Here is a 25,535-nt window from a genome sequence, read left to right as displayed (position 1 = left end):
CTGACCCCGGGAGTGTGTGATGGGACAGTGTGGAGGGAGTTTCACTCTGTGTCTGACCCCGGGAGTGTGTGATGAGACAGTGTGGAGGGAGATTCACTCTGTGTCTGACCCCGGGAGTGGGTGATGGGACGGTGTGGAGGGAGTTTCACTCTGTGTCTGACCCCAGGAGTGTGTGATGGGACAGTGTGGAGGGAGTTTCACTCTGTGTCTGACCCCGGGAGTGTGTGATGGGACGGTGTGGAGGGAGTTTCATTCTGTGTCTGACCCCGGGAGTGTGTGATGGGACGGTGTGGGAGGGAGATTCACTCTGTGTCTGACCCTGGGAGTGTGTGATGGGATGGTGTGGAGGGAGTTTCACTCTGTGTCTGACCCCGGGAGTGTGTGATGGGATGGTGGAGAGGGAATTTCACTCTGTGTCTGACCCCGGGAGTGTGTGATGGGACGGTGTGGGAGGGAGATTCACTCTGTGTCTGACCCTGGGAGTGTGTGATGGGACGGTGTGGAGGGAGTTTCACTCTGTGTCTGACCCCGGGAGTGTGTGATGGGATGGTGGAGAGGGAATTTCACTCTGTGTTTGATCCCGGGAGTGTGTGATGGGATGGTGTAGAGGGAGTTTCACTCTGTGTCTGACCCTGGGAGTGTGTGATGGGACGGTGTAGAGGGAGTTTCACTCTGTATCTGACCCCGGGAGTGTGTGATGGGACGGTGTGGAGGGAGTTTCACTCTGTGTCTGACCCCAGGAGTGTGTGATGGGACGGTGTGGAGGGAGATTCACTCTGTGTCTGACCCCGGGTGTGTGATGGGACAGTGTAGAGGGAGTTTCACTCTGTGTCTGACCCCGGGAGTGTGTGATGGGACGGTGTGGAGGGAGCTTCACTCTGTGTCTGACCCCGGGTGTGTGATGGGACAGTGTGGAGGGAGTTTCACTCTGTGTCTGACCCCGGTAGTGTGTGATGGGACAGTGTAGAGGGAGTTTCACTCTGTGTCTGACCCCGGGAGTGTGTGATGGGATGGTGTGGAGGGAGTTTCACTCTGTGTCTGACCCCGGGAGTGTGTGATGGGACGGTGTAGAGGGAGTTTCACTCTGTGTCTGACCCTTGGAGTGTGTGATGGGACGGTGTGGAGGGAGCTTCACTCTGTGTCTGACCCCGGGAGTGGGTGATGGGACGGTGTGGAGGGAGTTTCACTCTGTGTCTGACCCCAGGAGTGTGTGATGGGACAGTGTGGAGGGAGTTTCACTCTGTGTCTGACCCCGGGAGTGTGTGATGGGACGGTGTGGAGGGAGTTTCATTCTGTGTCTGACCCCGGGAGTGTGTGATGGGACGGTGTGGGAGGGAGATTCACTCTGTGTCTGACCCTGGGAGTGTGTGATGGGATGGTGTGGAGGGAGTTTCACTCTGTGTCTGACCCCGGGAGTGTGTGATGGGATGGTGGAGAGGGAATTTCACTCTGTGTCTGACCCCGGGAGTGTGTGATGGGACGGTGTGGGAGGGAGATTCACTCTGTGTCTGACCCTGGGAGTGTGTGATGGGACGGTGTGGAGGGAGTTTCACTCTGTGTCTGACCCCGGGAGTGTGTGATGGGATGGTGGAGAGGGAATTTCACTCTGTGTCTGACCCCGGGAGTGTGTGATGGGATGGTGTGGGAGGGAGATTCACTCTGTGTCTGACCCTGGGAGTGTGTGATGGGACGGTGGAGAGGGAATTTCACTCTGTGTCTGACCCCGGGAGTGTGTGATGGGATGGTGTGGGAGGGAGATTCACTCTGTGTCTGACCCTGGGAGTGTGTGATGGGACGGTGTGGAGGGAGTTTCACTCTGTGTCTGACCCTGGGAGTGTGTGATGGGATGGTGTAGAGGGAGTTTCACTCTGTGTTTGATCCCGGGAGTGTGTGATGGGATGGTGTAGAGGGAGTTTCACTCTGTGTCTGACCCTGGGAGTGTGTGATGGGACGGTGTAGAGGGAGTTTCACTCTGTATCTGACCCCGGGAGTGTGTGATGGGACGGTGTGGAGGGAGTTTCACTCTGTGTCTGACCCCAGGAGTGTGTGATGGGACGGTGTGGAGGGAGATTCACTCTGTGTCTGACCCCGGGTGTGTGATGGGACAGTGTAGAGGGAGTTTCACTCTGTGTCTGACCCCGGGAGTGTGTGATGGGACGGTGTGGAGGGAGCTTCACTCTGTGTCTGACCCCGGGTGTGTGATGGGACAGTGTGGAGGGAGTTTCACTCTGTGTCTGACCCCGGTAGTGTGTGATGGGACAGTGTAGAGGGAGTTTCACTCTGTGTCTGACCCCGGGAGTGTGTGATGGGATGGTGTGGAGGGAGTTTCACTCTGTGTCTGACCCCGGGAGTGTGTGATGGGACGGTGTAGAGGGAGTTTCACTCTGTGTCTGACCCTTGGAGTGTGTGATGGGACGGTGTGGAGGGAGCTTCACTCTGTGTCTGACCCTGGGAGTGTGTGATGGGACGGTGTGGAGGGAGATTCACTCTGTGTCTGACCCCGGGAGTGTGTGATGGGACAGTGTAGAGGGAGTTTCACTCTGTGTCTGACCCCGGGAGTGTGAGATGGGACAGTGTGGAGGGAGTTTCACTCTGTGTCTGACCCCGGGAGTGTGTGATGGGACAGTGTGGAGGGAGTTTCACTCTGTGTCTGACCCCGGGAGTGTGTGATGGGACGGTGTAGAGGGAGTTTCACTCTGTGTCTGACCCCGGGAGTGTGTGATGGGACGGTGTGGAGGGAGTGTGTCTGACCCCGGGAGTGTGTGATGGGACGGTGTGGAGGGAGTGTGTCTGACCCTGGGAGTGTGTGATGGGACGGTGTAGAGGGAGTTTCACTCTGTGTCTGACCCCGAGAGTGTGTGATGGGACGGTGTAGAGGGAGTTTCACTCTGTGTCTGACCCCGGGAGTGTGTGATGGGACAGTGTGGAGGGAGTTTCACTCTGTGTCTGACCCCGGGAGTGTGTGATGAGACAGTGTGGAGGGAGATTCACTCTGTGTCTGACCCCGGGAGTGGGTGATGGGACGGTGTGGAGGGAGTTTCACTCTGTGTCTGACCCCAGGAGTGTGTGATGGGACAGTGTGGAGGGAGTTTCACTCTGTGTCTGACCCCGGGAGTGTGTGATGGGACGGTGTGGAGGGAGTTTCATTCTGTGTCTGACCCCGGGAGTGTGTGATGGGACGGTGTGGGAGGGAGATTCACTCTGTGTCTGACCCTGGGAGTGTGTGATGGGATGGTGTGGAGGGAGTTTCACTCTGTGTCTGACCCCGGGAGTGTGTGATGGGATGGTGGAGAGGGAATTTCACTCTGTGTCTGACCCCGGGAGTGTGTGATGGGACGGTGTGGGAGGGAGATTCACTCTGTGTCTGACCCTGGGAGTGTGTGATGGGACGGTGTGGAGGGAGTTTCACTCTGTGTCTGACCCCGGGAGTGTGTGATGGGATGGTGGAGAGGGAATTTCACTCTGTGTTTGATCCCGGGAGTGTGTGATGGGATGGTGTAGAGGGAGTTTCACTCTGTGTCTGACCCTGGGAGTGTGTGATGGGACGGTGTAGAGGGAGTTTCACTCTGTATCTGACCCCGGGAGTGTGTGATGGGACGGTGTGGAGGGAGTTTCACTCTGTGTCTGACCCCAGGAGTGTGTGATGGGACGGTGTGGAGGGAGATTCACTCTGTGTCTGACCCCGGGTGTGTGATGGGACAGTGTAGAGGGAGTTTCACTCTGTGTCTGACCCCGGGAGTGTGTGATGGGACGGTGTGGAGGGAGCTTCACTCTGTGTCTGACCCCGGGTGTGTGATGGGACAGTGTGGAGGGAGTTTCACTCTGTGTCTGACCCCGGTAGTGTGTGATGGGACAGTGTAGAGGGAGTTTCACTCTGTGTCTGACCCCGGGAGTGTGTGATGGGATGGTGTGGAGGGAGTTTCACTCTGTGTCTGACCCCGGGAGTGTGTGATGGGACGGTGTAGAGGGAGTTTCACTCTGTGTCTGACCCTTGGAGTGTGTGATGGGACGGTGTGGAGGGAGCTTCACTCTGTGTCTGACCCCGGGTGTGTGATGGGACAGTGTGGAGGGAGTTTCACTCTGTGTCTGACCCCGGGAGTGTGTGATGGGACGGTGTAGAGGGAGTTTCACTCTGTGTCTGACCCCGGGTGTGTGATGGGACGGTGTGGAGGGAGTTTCACTCCGTGTCTGACCCCGGGAGCGTGTGATGGGACAGTGTGGAGGGAGCTTCACTCTGTGTCTGACCCCGAGAGTGCGTGATGGGACGGTGTGGAGGGAGCTTCACTCTGTGTCTGACCCCGAGAGTGTGTGATGGGACGGTGTAGAGGGAGTTTCACTCTGTGTCTGACCCCGGTAATGTGTGATGGGACGGTGTGGAGGGAGTTTCACTCTGTGTCTGACCCCGAGAGTGTGTGATGGGACGGTGTGGAGGGAGTTTCACTCTGTGTCTGACCCCGGTAATGTGTGATGGGACGGTGTGGAGGGAGTTTCACTCTGTGTCTGACCCCGGTAATGTGTGATGGGATGGTGTGGAGGGAGTTTCACTCTGTGTCTGACCCCGAGAGTGTGTGATGGGACAGTGTGGAGGGAGTTTCACTCTGTGTCTGACCCCGGGAGCGTGTGATGGGACAGTGTGGAGGGAGCTTCACTCTGTGTCTGACCCCGAGAGTGTGTGATGGGACAGTGTGGAGGGAGCTTCACTCTGTATCTGACCCTTTTTTTTTATTACAAAATCCTTTATTACAAATTTCGGTGCTATACAATATATACAAAACAGTGGCAAACACAATTACTGCACTACAAATAGACAATAGACATTACACCAGAATGTTGCCATCCCTATCCACGATGGCATTTACATCCCGCGGAGCCCAACGGTCTCGAAACTCCTCCAAGGCCACTGTGGACTGCGCGTGTTCCTTTTCAATAGTTACCCGGGCACGAACATACCCCCTAAACATCGCCAGGCAGTCTGCCCGGGGAGATCCTCCTGCCACCCGTTTCCAAGTCCCACGGATGGCGGATTTCGCCAGCCCCAGGAGCAAGTTGTCTAGGACATCGTCATCCCTCCATGCCCCCTTCCTTACTGGATGACCATATATAAACTGGGTGGGACTAAAATGCAGCCAGAAGGCGAGAAGCAGCCCACGCAAATATGCAAAAAGAGGCTGCAGCCTCACACACTCCATGTACATGTGGTACACGGTCTCCTCCAGCCCGCAGAAATGACATGCAGGTGGGAGATCCATGTACAAACTGAAGAACTTATTGCAGGGCACCGCTCTATGCAGTACCCTCCAGCCGAGATGCCCCAGGTGCATGGGAAGAACCCCGGCGTAAAGGGACTTCCAGTGGGGACCCTCCTCACCTCCGGGTAGAAAGACCGACCGCCATGGCGTGTCGGGACGGTGGACAAGGGCAAGGAAGTGGAGGATGTGGAGTAGCAGCCCATACAGATACCCCCTACTTGCATCCCTGAATGGGACTGTGGGTATCGATGAGAGACGGCTCAAGTTGTGTGGACACGGCTCCCGGAGAAGATTGCGGGGTCTGGGCCCGACCAGCAGCTCGGCCTGAGTCGGTCCACACAACTGAGCCGCATCAACAACCACTGAGGCGACCATATTCCAGACTCTCAGTAGGTCCTGATAGAAGTTGGGCACTCGTGCATCCTCCGCAGGTCATTGGGATCTGTCATCATGAGGAGTACATCATCGGCGTAGGCCGAGAGGACGACCTCCATGTCCGGTTCACACAGAACCAGACCTGTCAGCCTTCGCAGTAGGAGACTCAGGAATGGCTCGACACAGATCGCATACAATTGACCGGACATGGGGCATCCCTGACGTACTCCTCTCCTGAAGGGAATCGGCGCTGCCAGTGATCCATTGACCTTAACAAGGCACTCTGCGGCAGAGTATAGGAGCTGAACTCAGGCCACAAAGTGCAGAGTGCCCACCAGGAAACTGTGGTCTACCCGGTCAAACGCCTTCTCCCGGTCAAACGCCTTCTCCCGGTCAAGAGAAAGAAACGCTGCCGGGGACCCAGTCTCCTGGTGCAGGTGGATCAGGTCCCGTACTAGGTGGACATTGTCCTGGATGGAGCGGCCCGGGACCGTGTAGGATTGGTCAGGATGAATCACCTGTCTCAGTACTGAACCAAGACGGTTGGCCATTGCCCGGGCGAAGATCTTGTAGTCCGCGCACAAGAGGGAGACCGGGCGCCAGTTCTTTAGCAGGCGAAGGTCTCCCTTCTTGGGCAGCAGGACCACGACAGCTCTCCGCCATGAGAGGGGCAATTCCCCGGTGGCTAGGCTCTCCCCTAGAACAAGGCTGTAATCGACCCCCAGGACATCCCAAAAAGCCTGATAAAACTCCACACTCAGACCATCTGAGCCAGGGGATTTACCCCTCCGGAGTTGCCGAAGGGCAGTAGACAGCTCCTCCCGAGTCAGGGGAGCCCCCAGACGCGCTGCGTCCTCTGGGCTGACCTTTGGTAAATCTTCCCAGACCTCACTGCACACCCCCACATTTGACGGATCCGGTGAGAATAAGGACAGATAGAAAGTGCGGACTTCTTCGATAATTTCGTCAGGATCCGTGATGGAGGAGCCATCAGCAGCCAGTAGCTCCACCAGCTGCTTTTGAACTCCCCGCCACTTCTCCAACGAGTAGAAGAAGGGTGAGCCGCGGTCCAAATCTTGCAGCATTTGGATCCGGGACCTCACATACGCACCTCGGGACTGCTGAAGCTGCAGATTCCTGAGTGAGTCCTTCTCCTGGTATTCCTGCCACATTTGATGGTCTCCACCGGTCGGACCAAGACGGGACTCTAGGTCAAGCAACGCTCTCTCAAGCCACTCAATCTCAGAGCCCCGCCTCTTTGTCGACCCCCTAGTGTACTCCCGACATAAAAATCGGATGTGGGCCTTGCCCACATCCCACCACAGCCGTAGGGAGCAGAACTCTCTCCGTCTCTCTCTCCAGGCTGCCCAGAACGCTTGGAATGAATCCCGGAATCAGCTGTCCTCCAGCAGCCGGTTGTTAAAGTGCCAATACCCAGACCCCACCCGTGGGTGCAGAGGAGTAAATTCCATCCACACAAGGTGATGATCCGAGCACCCTCCCTCATACCTTCCCGCTCCACCGTCGCATCAGTCTTATCCACAGTTACGACGATGGAGGGAGAAACCCCAGGGACTCCCTGCAGGCCATTAGTTGATGGGGTCGGCATGCAGGTTATATCACCCTCCCCAGGAGACAGGCATGAAGGGGACCCCAGCAGCTCTGGCCCAAGGGATTCACCGGCAGCCTGATGCTGACTGTGAGAGAGTCTGGTCTCCTCTCTGCTCGTACTATTTAATACACTTGCCTCCAGGGAGGCGCTGACTGCTAAGTCCTGGGTGGAGGGCTCCAGGTCTGTTTTAGTTGTGCAAACAGGCCTAGCACTAGCTTCATGCACAACCACACCACCTACCACAGGACTGGTGGCTACATCTGGGGATTCAGGGATAGACACAACTCCCACCCGGATTCCCACCCCTTTCTGGGACTCCCCCACATCTACATTCTCTGCCCTCTTGGGGAAACATTCCCTTCTCCAAGCCGGAGGAGCACGCAGGTGCGGGATTCACCGATGGAGCGTTACTCTCCGCTTCCATCACCCCGTCCGTCTGTGCACTTCCCCGAGCCTCCCGCTCCACTTCAGGGCAAATGGGCGTGAGCTCTGCGGTCTCGGGGGCCGACTTCTTCACGTGTTTCGATTTCTTCCTCACTTTCCTTCCCTGCACAGGCTCCACCCCGTCCCTCGCCTGAACCTCCCTGCACATAGCCTCAGGATCACCCGCCTGAACCACAGGGGTAGGAGCAGAGACTGGAACAGACGTAGGATCAGGGACAGGCGTAGAAGCAGGGTCAGGGGCAGGAGCAGGGACTGGAACAGACGTAGGAACAGGGACAGGGTTAGAGACAGGGTCAGGGGCAGGAGCAGGGACTGGAACAGACGTAGGAACAGGGACAGGGTTAGAGACAGGGTCAGGGGCAGGAGCAGAGACTGGAACAGATGTAGGAACAGGGACAGGGTTAGAGACAGGGTCAGGGGCAGGAGCAGAGACTGGAACAGATGTAGGAACAGGGACAGGGGTAGAGACAGGGTCAGGGGCAGGAGCAGAGACTGAAACAGACGTAGGAACAGGGACAGGGTTAGAGACAGGGTCAGGGGCAGGAGCAGGGACTGGAACAGATGTAGGAACAGGGACAGGGTTAGAGACAGGGTCAGGGGCAGGAGCAGGGACTGGAACAGACGTAGGAACAGGGACAGGGTTAGAGACAGGGTCAGGGGCAGGAGCAGGGACTGGAACAGGTAGGAACAGGGACAGGGTTAGAGACAGGGTCAGGGGCAGGAGCAGGGACTGGAACAGACGTAGGAACAGGGACAGGGTTAGAGACAGGGTCAGGGGCAGGAGCAGAGACTGGAACAGATGTAGGAACAGGGACAGGGTTAGAGACAGGGTCAGGGGCAGGAGCAGAGACTGGAACAGACGTAGGAACAGGGACAGGGTTAGAGACAGGGTCAGGGGCAGGAGCAGAGACTGGAACAGATGTAGGAACAGGGACAGGGTTAGAGACAGGGTCAGGGGCAGGAGCAGAGACTGGAACAGATGTAGGAACAGGGACAGGGGTAGAGACAGGGTCAGGGGCAGGAGCAGAGACTGGAACAGATGTAGGAACAGGGACAGGGTTAGAGACAGGGTCAGGGGCAGGAGCAGAGACTGGAACAGATGTAGGAACAGGGACGGGGTAGAGACAGGGTCAGGGGCAGGAGCAGAGACTGGAACAGATGTAGGAACAGGGACAGGGTTAGAGACAGGGTCAGGGGCAGGAGCAGAGACTGGAACAGATGTAGGAACAGGGACAGGGTTAGAGACAGGGTCAGGGGCAGGAGCAGGGACTGGAACAGACGTAGGAACAGGGACAGGGTTAGAGACAGGGTCAGGGGCAGGAGCAGAGACTGGAACAGACGTAGGAACAGGGACAGGGTTAGAGACAGGGTCAGGGGCAGGAGCAGAGACTGGAACAGATGTAGGAACAGGGACAGGGGTAGAGACAGGGTCAGGGGCAGGAGCAGAGACTGGAACAGATGTAGGAATAGGGACAGGGGTAGAGACAGGGTCAGGGGCAGGAGCAGGGGCCGGCACAGGTGTAGGAGCAGGGATGGGATCAGGGGCAGAGGTAGCTAGGGCACTGGTTCCCGAAGTGGACTCCCTGGGTTTTCGGGTGCTAGGACAGTCCCTCCGAAAGTGCCCCACCTCCCCGCACGCATGGCACCGTGGGCGCTCAGAGCTCCAATACACCTGATAATCTACCCCCCCGTGCCGGACAGTAAACCGGCCCTCAACTTCATCCTCCCTTTCCAGTTTCATGAATACCTGTCGCCGGAAAGAGATTACGGTCCGGAGGGTGCGCCTCCTGAATTTGTGCCTGATGGCAGTTATCTCTGACCGTACTTGCCCCAAGCGGGCCAGTGCGGGAAGCAGGTCCTCATTAGGGAAGAAAGGCTGTACGTGACCGAGGACGATGCGTTGTGTGGGAGCTGTCACCAGCTCCATCTGTAAAAGGATGTTTTCCACCGTAGTCCCCATACTGAGGGCCCGATGCACCAACTCATCACTCCTCAGATAAAACACTGCCTTCCCGAACTCTTTCTCAGTGGCCAAAACACCATCTCTCCCCAACAAGTCCTCCATAGCCTCCGCGCACCTTTTCAGGGTAGTTCCAGTTCACAAAATACATTGCACCCCGCGTTCAACTTTCACCGTCCGAAACAGGGCGTTGTCCGAGGCCGGAGAGGCAGCCGCCTTTGCATAACTCCCCGAAGGCCTGCAACTCCCAGTAGACCGGTCCGGCATGTTGCTTCTGTGTCCCAATCGAGAATGATACGGTGGTGCTGCTGCTTCTAAAGTCCTGGAGCGAGTTGAGTAACTGGCCAGAAAAGTTTGTACTCGACAGTACCTTGCTGGCTCAGTGCCAGAAATTCCAACGCCAGGAAAGACTCCATTAGTCCTGCAGAAACTCCAGGCCGTGAGAAGTAGAGACGTCTCAAACGATGCTTCGGCTCCTACACCGAACGTGAGTCACGACGATAAAGATGGAAGGAGGTGTCCCGATGTCAGTGGGGGAACAACGGCATTGTCTCTTGTTTTTGGAGTGACCCGGCTTCCTGGCGAATTGCCAGCAGCCATAGCTGGGTGCTGCGCAATTCGCAGCCATCAACGAACCCTGTCCAAACTGGCAGAAAAGCTCCAAACGAAGCTTCCACACTAAACCAGCCGCTCACTTAGATGTCCAAGAGACGTTTCAAACCAACCCCAAGTAACCCACAACCTTAATACAGCAGTTTTTCCTCGATTTCTCCCAGTGCATTCAGAAGAGTTTCACTCTGTGTCTGACCCCGGGAGTGTGTGATGGGACAGTGTGGAGGGAGTTTCACTCTGTGTCTGACCCCGGGAGTGTGTGATGGGATGGTGTGGAGGGAGTTTCACTCTGTGTCTGACCCCGGGAGTGTGTGATGGGACAGTGTGGAGGGAGCTTCACTCTGTGTCTGACCCCGGGAGTGTGTGATGGGACGGTGTGGAGGGAGTTTCACTCTGTGTCTGACCCCGGGAGTGTGTGATGGGACGGTGTGGAGGGAGTTTCACTCTGTGTCTGACCGCGGGAGTGTGTGATGGGACGATGTAGAGGGAGTTTCACTCTGTGTCTGACCCCGGGAGTGTGTGATGGGACGGTGTGGAGGGAGTTTCACTCTGTGTCTGACCCCGGGAGTGTGTGATGGGACGGTGTGGAGGGAGTTTCATTCTGTGTCTGACCCTGGGGGTGTGTGATGGGACAGTGTGGAGGGAGTTTCACTCTGTGTCTGACCCCGGGAGTGTGTGATGGGACGGTGTGGAGGGAGTTTCACTCTGTGTCTGACCCCGGGAGTGTGTGATGGGACGGTGTGGAGGGAGTTTCACTCTGTGTCTGACCCCGGGAGTGTGTGATGGGACGGTGTGGAGGGAGTTTCACTCTGTGTCTGACCGCGGGAGTGTGTGATGGGACGATGTAGAGGGAGTTTCACTCTGTGTCTGACCCCGGGAGTGTGTGATGGGACGGTGTGGAGGGAGTTTCACTCTGTGTCTGACCCCGGGAGTGTGTGATGGGACGGTGTGGAGGGAGTTTCATTCTGTGTCTGACCCTGGGGGTGTGTGATGGGACAGTGTGGAGGGAGTTTCACTCTGTGTCTGACCCCGGGAGTGTGTGATGGGACGGTGTAGAGGGAGTTTCACTCTGTGTCTGATCCCGGGTGTGTGATGGGACGGTGTGGAGGGAGTTTCACTCTGTGTCTGACCCCGGGAGTGTGTGATGGGACGGTGTGGAGGGAGATTCACTCTGTGTCTGACCCCGGGAGTGTGTGATGGGACAGTGTGGAGGGAGCTTCACTCTGTGTCTGACCCCGGGAGTGTGTGATGGGACGGTGTGGAGGGAGTTTCACTCTGTGTCTGACCCCGGGAGTGTGTGATGGGACGGTGTGGAGGGAGTTTCACTCTGTGTCTGATCCTGGGAGTGTGTGATGGGACAGTGTAGAGGGAGTTTCACTCTGTCTGACCCCGGGAGTGTGATGGGACGGTGTAGAGGGAGCTTCACTCTGTGTCTGACCCCGGGAGTGTGTGATGGGACGGTGTGGAGGGAGTGTGTCTGACCCCGGGAGTGAGTGATGGGATGGTGTGGAGGGAGCTTCACTCTGTGTCTGACCCCGGGAGTGTGTGATGGGACGGTGTGGAGGGAGTTTCACTCTGTGTCTGACCCCGGGAGTGTGTGATGGGACGGTGTAGAGGGAGTTTCACTCTGTGTCTGACCCCGGGAGTGTGTGATGGGATGGTACAGGAAGAGTTGCTCTCTGTGTTCAAAAGATTATTTTTTAAAAATAAGTTTTCATTTACTCATGGTCAGAGTTTACGTTGGATTGCTGGAGAGAGGCGGAGTACCAATGAACAACAAGAGACTGGGGCCTCTCCTCATTGATCAGCACAGCAGGTAACAGAGGGAAGGATCACCTGAATGTTGTTGAGGTTGACCTCCACGAGATCCTTATCGTTGTTTTTTATTCTCTTCATGGTGTCCCCTACGTCCGTTTCGTTGGGCGGTTCATCGGGCACTGGTTTATATTCATAAGAATCCGGTTTCACAACACCTACCAGACAAAACAAAAACAAAGTTCTCTGGGCCTGCCACCATTTATTACCCATCCCATTTGCCCTTCAAATAGGCTTTGGGTGGCAGACTGGCCCCACCACATTCTTGGGCATGTTGGTTGCTGACGCAGGTGACACCATATGTTTCGTTGTACCTTACATGTGACAAATACAGGCGGTGGCAATGTACTAGGAGAACACGCAGTAGCCCGTCCATGTCAAGGTTCAACACTCGGGGGTGCTCTCCTGCACACCACTGTTGTATTGCCTGGTGGTTTGAGGTGCTGTCGCCTTCCTGTCAGCGTGAACCAGTCTGACCATTCTCCTCTGGCCTCTCTTATTAACAAAGCGTTTTCACCCACAGAGCTGTTGTCTTGTTTCTCGCACCATTCTCAGTAGACTCTAGAGACTGTTGTGTGTGAAAATCGCAGGAGATCAGCAGTTTCGAACATACTCAATCCACCCCGTCTGGCACCAACAATCATTCCACGTTCAAAGTCACTTAGATCATATTTCTTCTCCATCCTGACATTTGGCCTGAACAACAAATGAATCTCTTGACCATGTCTGCATGTTTACATGCATTGAGATGCTGCCACATGATTGGCTGATTAGATATTTGCATTATTGAGGTGTACCTAATAAAGTGGCCACTGAGCGTACATCTGAATCTGAATTCTGATAGGCTGGTTCCAATACCTCTGGAGCTACAGAGCTGAGAGGTGGTACGAGGGGTGTTGTGGAGCAGGGGGATCCCATTGGTGAGGCCAATCTCAGAGTACTTTGTACTCATCCTGTTTTAGGAATGATGTCGTTAACGAGAACTAATGCGGAAAAGATCTACCAGGATGTTGATGACTGCCTGGACTTGGGGCCTGAGTTACACGGAGAGACTGTGTGGACTGGAACGTGAGTGATTCAGTGGTGACCTGCTGGAGGCATTCAAGATCATGAGGGACGTAAACTGAACATTTAAGATCAGATTTACACAGGACATTACAGGCTGCTTCTTCAGACTGAGGGTGGTGCTGATTTGAAATATTGATTGAGGCTGGCACATCGGTAACAATGAAAATACACGGGTAGGAGACGCTTAGAGGGCTAAATGGGAGGACAGAGTCAGCATGGAAAAAATGTGGCATATTTAGAGTAAATAGTCCCAATCTTTCAGAGGTGTCTAAAACCAGAGGAGATAGGTTGAACTGGAGAGGGAGGGGGTTTGAAAGATGATGATTTGGATGCTACAGAGAGGAGGAATTCAGCAAGAGGGAGATGACTCAGTGGAATTCATTGTTGCAGGTCAGGTCGTTGGGTATATTTAAAGAAAAGATTGATAAGTTCTTGATCAGTAAGGGTGTCGAAGGTTACAGGAAGAAGGCAGGAGAATGGGGCTGAGGGATTAGAAATTCGTCATAATGAAATGGCAGAGCAGAATTGATGGTTGAATGCCTTAATTGTGTTCCTACATCTAATGGTCTAACCGATCTGCAGGGCAGAAATGTTCTCACAGTAGTTGGTACTTGGAATGAGCTTCCAGAGGAGGTGGAGGAGGGAGGAACAGTGAAATTTTACAGGGAAATGGAATTAACGCTGGCAAGTAGGGTTAGTGCAGTCATGATGGGCCAAAGGGCCTGTTTCCTTGCGGCATGACCTCTCTGAACCAGAACGAGGGGAGATCTCATTGAAATGGACATAACTCTCAGAGGACTTGAGAGGGTCACCAACTGAGGATGAGGGGTCAATGATTCTGGTTGGACATGGGAATGATTTCATCACCAAAGAGGCTGTGGAATATTTGGAATTCTTTCGTGACGTGCTTCGCATGCCGAGGAATTTCAAGGTGGAAGCCTATTGGGGGAATTGACGGGTCGGGGGTCAGTGCAATGAAGTGGCGAGATGGCAGAATACACTGAATGAAGGGGGGGTTCAAGGGGCTGAATGATCTTCGTCAGGGCACGTTATCAGCTGTTATCAGTGTCACATTTTGAGAAGACAAACCAAGGCAGGACTTTCACAGTCAATGCCAGGGCCCTGAAGAATGCTGTAGAACAGAGGGAACGAGGGGTACAGGTTGACAGGGTGGTGAGGAAGGCATTTGACATGCTGGCCTTCATCAGGTAGGCCACAGTGTACAAGAGTTGGGACATAAAGTTACAGTTCTCCAAAACGTTGGTGATGCTGCCAGAGAACAGGGGTTTAAGATGAGAGGGCAGAGACTTAATTGGAACCTGAAGGGCAACTTCTGTACCCAGAGGGTGGTCAGTCTGTAGAATGAGCTGCCAGAGGAAGTGGTTGAGGCAGGTACATTAACAGCATTTAAAAGACAAATGGACAAACACACGGATAGGAAAGGTTCAGAGAGATAAGGATAGGAAAGGTTTAGAGGGATACGGACAGGTACACGGATAGGAAAGGTTTAGAGGGGTACGGACGGGTACACGGATAGGAAAGGTTTAGAGGGATACGGACAGGTACACCGATAGGAAAGGTTTAGAGGGATACGGACAGGTACACCGATAGGAAAGGTTTAGAGGGATACGGACAGGTACACGGATAGGAAAGGTTCAGAGGGATACGGACAGGTACACGGATAGGAAAGGTTTAGAAAGATACGGACAGGTACACGGATAGGAAAGGTTTAGAAAGATATGGACAGGTACACGGACAGGAAAGGTTTAGAGGGATATGGAAAGGTACACGGATAGGAAAGGTTTAGAAAGATACGGACAGGTACACGGATAGGAAAGGTTTAGAGGGATACGGAAAGGTACACGGATAGGAAAGGTTTAGAAAGATACGGACAGGTACACGGATAAGAAAGGTTTAGAGGGATACGGACAGGGACACGGATAGGAAAGGTTTAGAGGGATACGGACAGGTACACGGATAGGAAAGGTTTAGAGGGATATGGACAGGTACACGGATAGGAAAGGTTTAGAAAGATATGGACAGGTACACGGATAGGACAATTGTGAGAAAATGGGCAAGCTTGGTTCGATGGGAATTTTGGTCATCATGGACCAGTTGAGCCATTGGGCTGTTTCCCAGCTGTGTGACTCTTTGGTGGTCTTAGGAACTGCAATTTCAAACTGCCACAGTCAGTGTGGGGAAGAGTCTCTCACAGTGCTGATGGGAAGGAAGTTCCGGGATTCGTAGCCGGAGATAGTGTAGGTGTGGCCGAAGTATTTCCCAGTCCAGGATGGTGGAAGGGGATCCCACGGAGGATGGGAGTTCCCCAAGGTGGGAGAGGCAGTCAATTTGAAATTGGTTGTCGGGATGACCTGGTAAGTAACCGTGGTGCGTTTTGTTGATGGTACACACTGCAGCCACTGTGGTGGAGAGGGGGTGGTGTTTGCTGGGGGTGGGGTAAATGGTATGCCATTCAACTGGGCCACTTTGTCATGGGTGGTGTCGAGGTTCCCAAGCCCCCAAGAGTTTAACTCAGGGTGTGAAATGTGTCCCATCACACTCCCGACCTGCACCTTGCAGAGGTAATGTGGCAGATGTTGAATACGTGGACTAACTGCAGCACCAGAGGAGAGGACTGTCCCTTGACACTACTGACACTCCTGCAGAGTCCAAACTGAAGCAAAAGATGGAGGAAACATGAGAAATATGACCCATTGGTTCAGTTCAATGGACAAGAGATTCCAAAGAACATTTAGTCCATGTTCACTAGTAGCAGAAGTGATTTTACTGCCTGGGACCGCACGAGAGAAACAAGCAGTTCGTGGGTGGTGAGGGATCACGGCAGAGTTCCCGGGGGCAGAAGGCTGCCGGAATAATGTTGTCACTCACTGTTTATGCCCTCCTTGTTGATGATTGTTCCACTTGCCAGCGCATCGTAGTACTGCTTGTTGCTCATCAGCTTGTACATCCCCAGAATTGCTGAAAAACAGAGCAGTCATCAGGGATTTTGTTCATTAGTCAGACCCTCCCCACACCGTCCCATCACAACCCCCGGGGTCAGACCCTCCCCACACCGTCCCATCACAACTCCCCGGGTCAGACCCTCCCCACACCGTCCCATCACAACCCCCGGGGTCAGACCCTCCCCACACCGTCCCATCACAACCCCCGGGGTCAGACCCTCCCCACATTGACCCATCAGAACCCCCGGGGTCAGACCCTCCCCACACCGTCCCATCACAACTCCCCGGATCAGACCCTCCCCACACCGTCCCATCACAACCCCCGGGGTCAGACCCTCCCCACACCGTCCCATCACAACCCCCGGGTCAGACCCTCCCCACACCGTCCCATCACAACTCCCGGGGTCAGACCCTCCCCACACCGTCCCATCACAACCCCCGGGGTCAGACCCTCCCCACACTGTCCCATCACAACCCCCGGGGTCAGACCCTCCCCACACCGTCCCATCACAACTCCCCGGGTCAGACCCTCCCCACACCGTCCCATCACAACTCCCGGGGTCAGACACTCCCCACACCGTCCCATCACAACCCCCGGGGTCAGACCCTCCCCACACCGTCCCATCACAACCCCCAGGGTCAGACCCTCCCCCACACCGTCCCATCACAACCCCCGGGGTCAGACCCTCCCCACACCGTCCCATCACAACTCCCCGGGTCAGACCCTCCCCACACCGTCCCATCACAACTCCCGGGGTCAGACACTCCCCACACCGTCCCATCACAACCCCTGGGGTCAGACCCTCCCCACACTGTCCCATCACAACTCCCGGGGTCAGACACTCCCCACACCGTCCCATCACAACTCCCGGGGTCAGACCCTCCCCACATTGACCCACCACAACTCCCGGGGTCAGACCCTCCCCACATCACCCATCACAACCCCCGGGGTCAGACCCTCCCCACACCGTCCCATCACAACCCCCGGGGTCAGACCCTCCCCACACCGTCCCATCACAACTCCCGGGGTCAGACACTCCCCACACCGTCCCATCACAACCCCCGGGGTCAGACCCTCCCCACATTGACCCAACACAACTCCCGGGGTCAGACCCTCCCCACACCGTCCCATCACAACTCCCGGGGTCAGACCCCCCCCACACCGTCCCGTCACAACTCCCGGGGTCAGACACTCCCCACACCGTCCCATCACAACTCCCGGGGTCAGACCCTCCCCACACCGTCCCATTACAACTCCCGGGGTCAGACCCTTCCCACACTGACCCATCACAACTCCCGGGGTCAGACCCTCCCCACACCGTCCCATCACAACCCTCGGGGTCAGATCCTCCCCGCACCGTCCCATCACAACCCCCGGGGTCAGACCCTCCCCACATCGTCTCATCAGAAACCCCCGGGGTTAGACAGAATGAAGCTCCCTCCACACCGTCCCATCACACACTCCCGGGTCAGACACAGAGTGAACCTCCCTCTACACCGTCCCATCACACACTCCCGGGTCAGACACAGAGTGAAACTCCCTCTACACCGTCCCATCACACACTCCCGGGGTCAGACACAGAGTGAAGCTCCCTCTACACCGTCCCATCACACACTCCCGGGGTTAGACAGAATGAAGCTCCCTCTACACCGTCCCATCACACACTCCCGGGGTCAGACAAAGAGTGAAGCTCCCTCTACACCGTCCCATCACACACCCCCGGGGTCAGACACAGAGTGAAACTCCCTCCACACCGTCCCATCACACACTCCCGGGGTCAGACACAGAGTGAATCTCCCTCCACACTGTCCCATCACACACTCCCGGGGTCAGACACAGAGTGAAACTCTCTCCTCACTGTCCCATCACACACTCCCAGGGTCAGACACAGAGTGAAACTCCCTCTACACCGTCCCATCACACACTCCCGGGTCAGACACAGAGTGAAACTCCCTCTACACCGTCCCATCACACACTCCCGGGGTCAGACACAGAGTGAAACTCCCTCCACACCGTCCCATCACACACTCCCGGGGTCAGACACAGAGTGAAACTCCCTCCACACCGTCCCATCACACACTCCCGGGGTCAGACACAGAGTGAAACTCCCTCCACACCATCCCATCACACACTCCCAGGGTCAGACACAGAGTGAAACTCCCTCTACACCGTCCCATCACACACTCCCGGGGTCAGACACAGAGTGAAACTCCCTCCACACTGTCCCATCACACACTCCCGGGTCAGACACAGAGTGAAACTCCCTCTACACCGTCCCATCACACACTCCCGGGGTCAGACACAGAGTGAAACTCTCTCCACACCGTCTCATCACACACTCCCGGGGTCAGACACAGAGTGAAACTCCCTCTACACCGTCCGATCACACACTCCCGGGTCAGACACAGATTGGAGGTAGAGGATTGACACAGTAGACTCAGGAAGTCACTGTAGGGAATTCTGAGGAACAGAATCAATCAGCATTTGGTAGACAAGTCCAAATCTAAGGGGGGGGGGCACGGAGATTTCCAGTGGGATAAGAATGATTTAATAGGAACCCGAGGGGCAATTGCTTCACTCTGCATGTGGACCATCTGCCGGAGGTAGTGGTTGTGACGGGTAAAACAGTACGATTTACAAAGCATCTTGGAGGGGTTGGGCTGTCGGTGGTGTCGTGGCATCACCAGTGGTCACGAGTTCGAACCCAGCTGGGTGCCAGCAGTTAGAAAGGCCCGGCCAACTACTTCAGCTAAAGCCTGTGGACAACTAGACTTCCCATGCATCAACAACAACTCAACAGGCACATGCCAGCTTGGGAGAAATGCAGGAAACTGGGACTGGCTGGGCTAGCACCAACTGGTTGGGCTGAAGTACCTGCACAATACTGTTCTATAATTCTATACACCGTCCCATCACACCCTCCCAGGACATAGGTTAGGCACAGACTCTCCGCGGGCAATGGAACTTTAGACTACACCATAAAAATGCTGAATGAACCCAGCAGGTCAGACAGCATCTATGGAGAGGAATAAACAGTCGATTAGGCCGAGCCCCTTCATCTAGACTGGAAAGGAAGGGGAAAAAGCCAGATAAGGTGGGGGGGGGGGGTAAAGGAGGACCATCTGGCAGGTGATACATGAGAGTAGGTACAGGGGAAGGTCAATGGATGGGAGAGGGAATTAAGAAGCTGGGAGGTGATAGGTGGAAGAGGTAAAGGGCTGAAGAGGAAGGAACCAATAGGAGAGGAGACTGGACCACAGGAGAAAGGGAAGGGAGAGGGTCACTATAGAGAGGTGATGAGAAGGAAAGGAGAGAAGAGGTGAGGAGGGAACCATAATGGGGAATAGAAACAGAGATAATGGGTGGGGGGGCAGGGTTAGTATTTACCAGCGGTTAGTGAAATCGATGTTCATGTCTTCAGGTTGGAGGCTACCGAGATCGAATACAAGTCGTTACTCTTCCAACCTCATCGTGGCAGTAGAGGTGACCATGGACACACGTGTCAGAATGGGAGGCCACTGGGAAATCCTGCCTTTTGTGGTGGACAGAATGAAGGTGCTGCACTATGAGTGGGGTGGCACCGATATGCAGGGTGAAACCTTTGAGAGAAGGGAGCTCTACTCCCCCTTTCTCCACGGAAGACATCTAGAAAGTGGCTCCCACCCTTCCCCCTCCATCGCTCCAGGGAGTCGAGTAACCCCGGGTGACCTGGCTGTGGCAGATGGATTACCCATCTGTGATCTATATTGGGTCTCAGCCACCTGCCTTGGCACAGTGCCCAGTGCTGACCCATGGGAATCGGAGACTCCTGACAAGGAGACAGATCACAGCCTTCCCCCTGAAGCTCTGCCTCCTCATTTCTTGTCTCCCCTCACAAACCCCCCCCCCCCCCCCCCACACACCACACTCCTTCCAGTCTCCCTGACCACCCACCCGGTACCTCACTCCTCGGTACAGTACAGACACCATACTGATAGTGTGGAACGTACAGCACAGGAACAGACCTTCAGCCACCAAATCTCTGCTGACCACCCTGGGGAATTATAAACAAAACCCCCCTCCTGCCTGCACGTTGACATGTCCCGTCCAAGAGCCCCTTAAACTCCTCTATTGTACCCGCCTCCATCAACCCTGGTAGCACATTCCAGACACCCAGCGTGACCTCTGACACTCCCCCTGATACTTTCTTCAATCACATCAGAAGGATACCCTCTGGCTGTCCACTCTACACAACACCTTGCACTCTTACTGTCACAAAGATTCGATGCATAATTTATTTAGAGGTACAGCGGGGAACAGACCCTTCAAACCCAACAAGCCACACCAGCAGCAACACTAGCCCAGCCACAGGACAATGCAGAATGACAAATTAACCTACCAACTGGTACAGCTTTGGACTGTGGGAGGAAACTAGAGCACCCAGGGGAAACCAATGTACTCACATAGGAAAACATACAAACATCTTCCCTGCAGCATGACAGTGCGGTGCCCATCACAACACTTCACAGAACAGGTGAAAGGTTAGAGGGATACGGACAGGTACACGGGACAATAGGAAAGGGTTCAGAGGGATACGGACAGGTACACGGATAGGAAAGGTTTAGAGGGATACGGACAGGTACACGGATAGGAAAGGTTTAGAGGGATACGGACTGGTACACGGATAGGAAAGGTTTAGAGGGATACGGACAGGTACACGGATGGGAAAGGTTTAGAGGGATACGGACAGGTACACAGATAGGAAAGGTTTAGAGGGATACGGACAGGTACACGGATAGGAAAGGTTTAGAGGGATACGGACAGGTACACAGATAGGAAAGGTTTAGAGGGATACGGACAGGTACACAGATAGAAAGGTTTAGAGGGATACGGACAGGTACACGGATAGGAAAGGTTTAGAGGGATACGGACAGGTACACGGATTGGAAAGGTTTAGAGGGATACGGACGAGGTACACGGATAGGAAAGGTTCAGAGGGATACGGACAGGTACACGGATAGGAAAGGTTTAGAGGGATACGGACAGGTACACGGATAGGAAAGGTTCAGAGGGATACGGACAGGTACATGGATAGGAAAGGTTTAGAGGGATACGGACAGGTACACGGATAGGAAAGGTTCAGAGGGATACGACAGGTACACGGATAGGAAAGGTTCAGAGGGATACGGACAGGGACACGGATAGGAAAGGTTCAGAGGGATACGGACAGGTACACGGATAGGAAAGGTTCAGAGGGATACGGACAGGTACACGGATAGGAAAGGTTTAGAGGGATACGGACAGGTACACGGATAGGAAAGGTTCAGAGGGATACGGACAGGTACACGGATAGGAAAGGTTTAGAGGGATACGGACAGGTACACGGATAGGAAAGGTTTAGAGGGATACGGACAGGTACACGGATAGGAAAGGTTTAGAGGGATACGGACAGGTACACGGATAGGAAAGGTTTAGAGGGATACGGACAGGTACACGGATAGGAAAGGTTTAGAGGGATACGGACAGGTACACGGATAGGAAAGGTTTAGAGGGATACGGACAGGTACATGATAGGAAAGGTTCAGAGGGATACGCACAGGTACACGGATAGGAAAGGTTTAGAGGGATACGGACAGGTACACGGAAAGGAAAGGTTTAGAGGGATACGGACAGGTACACGGATAGGAAAGGTTTAGAGGGATACGGACAGGTACACGGAAAGGAAAGGTTTAGAGGGATACGGACAGGTACACGGATAGGAAAGGTTTAGAGGGATACGGACAGGTACACGGAAAGGAAAGGTTTAGAGGGATATGGACAGGTACACGGATAGGAAAGGTTTAGAGGGATACGGACAGGTACGTGGATAGGAAAGGTTCAGAGGGATATGGACAGGTACACGGATAGGAAAGGTTTAGAGGGATACGGACAGGTACGTGGATAGGAAAGGTTTAGAGGATACGGACAGGTACACCGATAGGAAAGGTTCAGAGGGATACGGACAGGTACACGGATAGGAAAGGTTTATAGGGATATGGACAGGTACACGGATAGGAAAGGTTTAGAGAGATACGGACAGGTACACGGATAGAAAGGTTCAGAGGGATACGGACAGGTACACGGATAGGAAAGGTTCAGAGGGATACGGACAGGTACACGGATAGGAAAGGTTCAGAGGGATACGGACAGGTACACGGATAGGAAAGGTTTAGAGGGATATGGACAGGTACACGGAGGGGGTGAAGAGGGAACGCTGTGGGAGGGGGTGAGGAGGGAACGCTGAGGGATGGGGAGGAGGGAACGCTGTGGGAGGGGGTGAGGAGGGAACGCTGTGGGAGGGGGGTCAGGAGGGAACGCTGTGGGAGGACTGAGGAGGGATCGCTGTAGGAGGGGGTGAGGAGGGAACGCTGTGGGAGGGGTGAGAAGGGAAACGCTGTGGGAGGGGGTGAGGAGGGAACGCTGTAGCAGGGGGTGAGGAGGGAACGCTGTGGGAGGGGGTGAGGAGGGAACGCTGTGGGAGGGGTGAGGAGGGAACGCTGTGGGAGGGGGTGAAGGGAACGCTGTGGGAGGGGGTGAGGAGGGAACGCTGTGGGACGGGGTGAGAAGGGAACACTGTAGGAGGGGGTGAGGAGGGAACGCTGTGGGAGGGGGTGAGAAGGGAACACTGTAGGAGGGGGTGAGGAGGGAACGCTGTGGGAGGGGGTGAGGAGGGAATGCTGTGGGAGGGGGTGAGGAGGGATCACTGTTGGGAGGGGGTGAGGAGGGTACGCAGTGCGAAGGGGTAAGGAGGGAACGCTGTGGGAGGGGGTGAGGAGGGAACGCTGTGGGAGGGGGTGTGAGGAGGGAACACTGTAGGAGGGGGTGAGGAGGGAACGCTGTGGGAGGGGGTGAGAAGGGAACGCTGCTGGGAGGGGGTGAGGAGGGAACACTGTAGGAGGGGGTGAGGAGGGAACGCTGTGGGAGGGGGTGAGGAGGGAACGCTGTGGGAGGGGGTGAGGAGGGAACGCTGTGGGAGGGGGTGAGGAGGGAACACTGTAGGAGGGGGTGAGGAGGGAACGCTGTGGGAGGGGTGAGAAGGGAACGCTGTGGGAGGGGGTGAGGAGGGAACGCTGTGGGAGGGGGTGAGGAGGGAACGCTGTGGGAGGGGGTGAGGAGGGAACCGCTGTGGGAGGGGGTGAGGAGGGAACGCTGAGGGATGGGGAGGAGGGAACGCTGTGGGAGGGGGTGAGGAGGGAACGCTGTGGGAGGGGGTCAGGAGGGAACGCTGTGGGAGGACTGAGGAGGGATCGCTGTAGGAGGGGGTGAGGAGGAAAGCTGTGGGAGGGGTGAGAAGGGAACGCTGTGGGAGGGGGTGAAGGGAACGCTGTGGGAGGGGTGAGGAGGGAACGCTGTGGGACGGGGGTGAGGAGGGAACGCTGTGGGAGGGGGTGAGGAGGGAACGCTGTGGGAGGGGGTGAAGGGAACGCTGTGGGAGGGGTGAGGAGGGAACGCTGTGGGAGGGGTGAGGAGGGAACGCTGTAGGAGGGGGTGAGGAGGGAACGCTGTGGAGGGGGTGAGGAGGGAACGCTGTGGGAGGGGGTGAAGGGAACGCTGTGGGAGGGGGTGAGGAGGGAACACTGTAGGAGGGGGGGGTGGAGGAGGGGAACGCTGTGGGAGGGGGTGAGGAGGGAACGCTGTGGGAGGGGTGAGGAGGGAACGCTGTGGGAGGGGGTGAGGAGGGAACACTGTAGGAGGGGGTGAGGAGGGAACGCTGTGGGAGGGGGGTGAGAAGGGAACACTGTAGGAGGGGGTGAGGAGGGAACGCTGTGGGAGGGGGGTGAGGAGGGAACGCTGTGGGAGGGGTGAGGAGGAACGCAGTGCGAGGGGGTGAGGAGGGAACGCTGTGGGAGGGGGTGAGGAGGGAACACTGTAGGAGGGGGTGAGGAGGGAACGCTGTGGGAGGGGGTGAGAAGGGAACGCTGTGGGAGGGGGTGAGGAGGGAACGCTGTGGGAGGGGTGAGGAGGAACGCTGTGGGAGGGGGTGAAGGGAACGCTGTGGGAGGGGGTGAGGAGGGAACGCTGTGGGAGGGGGTTGAGGAGGGAACGCTGTGGGAGGGGGTGAGGAGGGAACGCTGTGGGAGGGGGTGAAGGGACACTGTGGGAGGGGGTGAAGGGAACGCTGTGGAGGGGTGAGGAGGAACGCTGTGGAGGGGGTGAGGAGGGAACGCTGTGGGAGGGGTGAAGGGAACGCTGTGGGAGGGGGTGAAGGGAACGCTGTGGGAGGGGGTGAGAGAACTGAGGGAACGCTGTGGGAGGGGGTGAAGGGGAACGCTGTGGGAGGGGGTGAGGAGGGAACGCTGTGGGAGGGGGTGAAGGGAACGCTGTGGGAGGGGGTGAGGAGGGAACGCTGTGGGAGGGGGGTGAGGAGGGAACGCTGTGGGAGGGGGTGAAGGGAACGCTGTGGGAGGGGGTGAAGGGAACGCTGTGGGAGGGGGTGAGAGGGAACGCTGTGGAGGGGGTGAGAGGGAACGCTGTGGGAGGGGGTGGAGGGAACGCTGTGGGAGGGGGTGAAGGGAACGCTGTGGGAGGGGGTGAGAGGGAACGCTGTGGGAGGGGGTGAGGAGGGAACGCTGTGGGAGGGGGGTGAGGAGGGAACGCTGTGGGAGGGGGTGAGAGGAACGCTGTGGGAGGGGTGAAGGGAACGCTGTGGGAGGGGGTGAGGAGGGAACGCTGTGGGAGGGGGTGAGGAGGGAACGCTGTGGGAGGGGGTGAGGAGGGAACGCTGTGGGAGGGGGTGAGGAGGAACGCTGTGGGAGGGGGTGCGGAGGGAACGCTGTGGGAGGGGTGAGGAGGAACGCTGTGGGAGGGGGTGAGGAGGGAACGCTGTGGGAGGGGGTGAAGGAACGCTGTGGGAGGGGGTGAAGGGAACGCTGTGGGAGGGGGTGAAGGGAACGCTGTGGGAGGGGGTGAGGAAGGGAACGCTGTGGGAGGGGTGAGGAGGGAACGCTGTGGGAGGGGTGAGGAGGGAACGCTGTGGGAGGGGTGAGGAGGGAACGCTGTGGAGGGGGTGAAGGGAACGCTGTGGGAGGGGGTGAGGAGGGAACGCTGTGGAGGGGGTGAGGAGGAACGCTGTGGGAGGGGTGAGGAGGGAACGCTGTGGGAGGGGGTGAGGAGGGAACAGCTGTGGGAGGGGGTGAGGAGGGAACGCTGTGGGAGGGGGTGAAGGGAACGCTGTGGGAGGGGTGAGAGGGAACGCTGTGGGAGGGGGTGAGAGGAACGCTGTGGGAGGGGTGAGGAGGAACGCTGTGGGAGGGGTGAGGAGGGAACGCTGTGGGAGGGGGTGAGACGGAACGCTGTGGGAGGGGGTGAAGGGAACGCTGTGGGGAGGGGGTGAGGAGGGAACGCTGTGGGAGGGGGTGAGGAGGGAACGCTGTGGGAGGGGGGTGAAGGGAACGCTGTGGGAGGGGGTGAAGGGAAC

The 25,535-nt window shown here is 56.3% G+C and overlaps 1 protein-coding gene and 1 long non-coding RNA gene across 2 annotated transcripts in view; one reads left to right on the top strand and one right to left on the bottom strand.

Moving 5' to 3' along the window:
- The window catches only part of tmod4 (tropomodulin 4 (muscle)), a 59,304-nt gene that overhangs the window by 10,027 nt on the left and 23,742 nt on the right, over window positions 1-25,535 (bottom strand). Inside the window, exons 5-6 of the mRNA XM_059978690.1 lie at window positions 16,025-16,114; window positions 12,089-12,225 (exon numbers count right to left, since the gene is read on the bottom strand). Coding sequence (XP_059834673.1) covers window positions 12,089-12,225; window positions 16,025-16,114 — 227 coding nt within the window. The remainder of the gene's footprint in view (window positions 1-12,088; window positions 12,226-16,024; window positions 16,115-25,535) is intronic.
- On the top strand, window positions 10,046-13,148 carry LOC132398857 (uncharacterized). Its single transcript, XR_009513829.1, has 3 exons — window positions 10,046-10,127; window positions 11,985-12,068; window positions 13,030-13,148. It is a non-coding gene; the product is annotated as an uncharacterized LOC132398857 (long non-coding RNA).

The sequence above is a fragment of the Hypanus sabinus genome, chromosome 9 (assembly GCF_030144855.1).
Source record: "Hypanus sabinus isolate sHypSab1 chromosome 9, sHypSab1.hap1, whole genome shotgun sequence".
Lineage (NCBI taxonomy): Eukaryota > Metazoa > Chordata > Chondrichthyes > Myliobatiformes > Dasyatidae > Hypanus > Hypanus sabinus.
The sequence above is the reverse complement of the archived record's forward strand: the minus strand, read 5'-3'. Positions and strand labels throughout refer to the sequence as shown.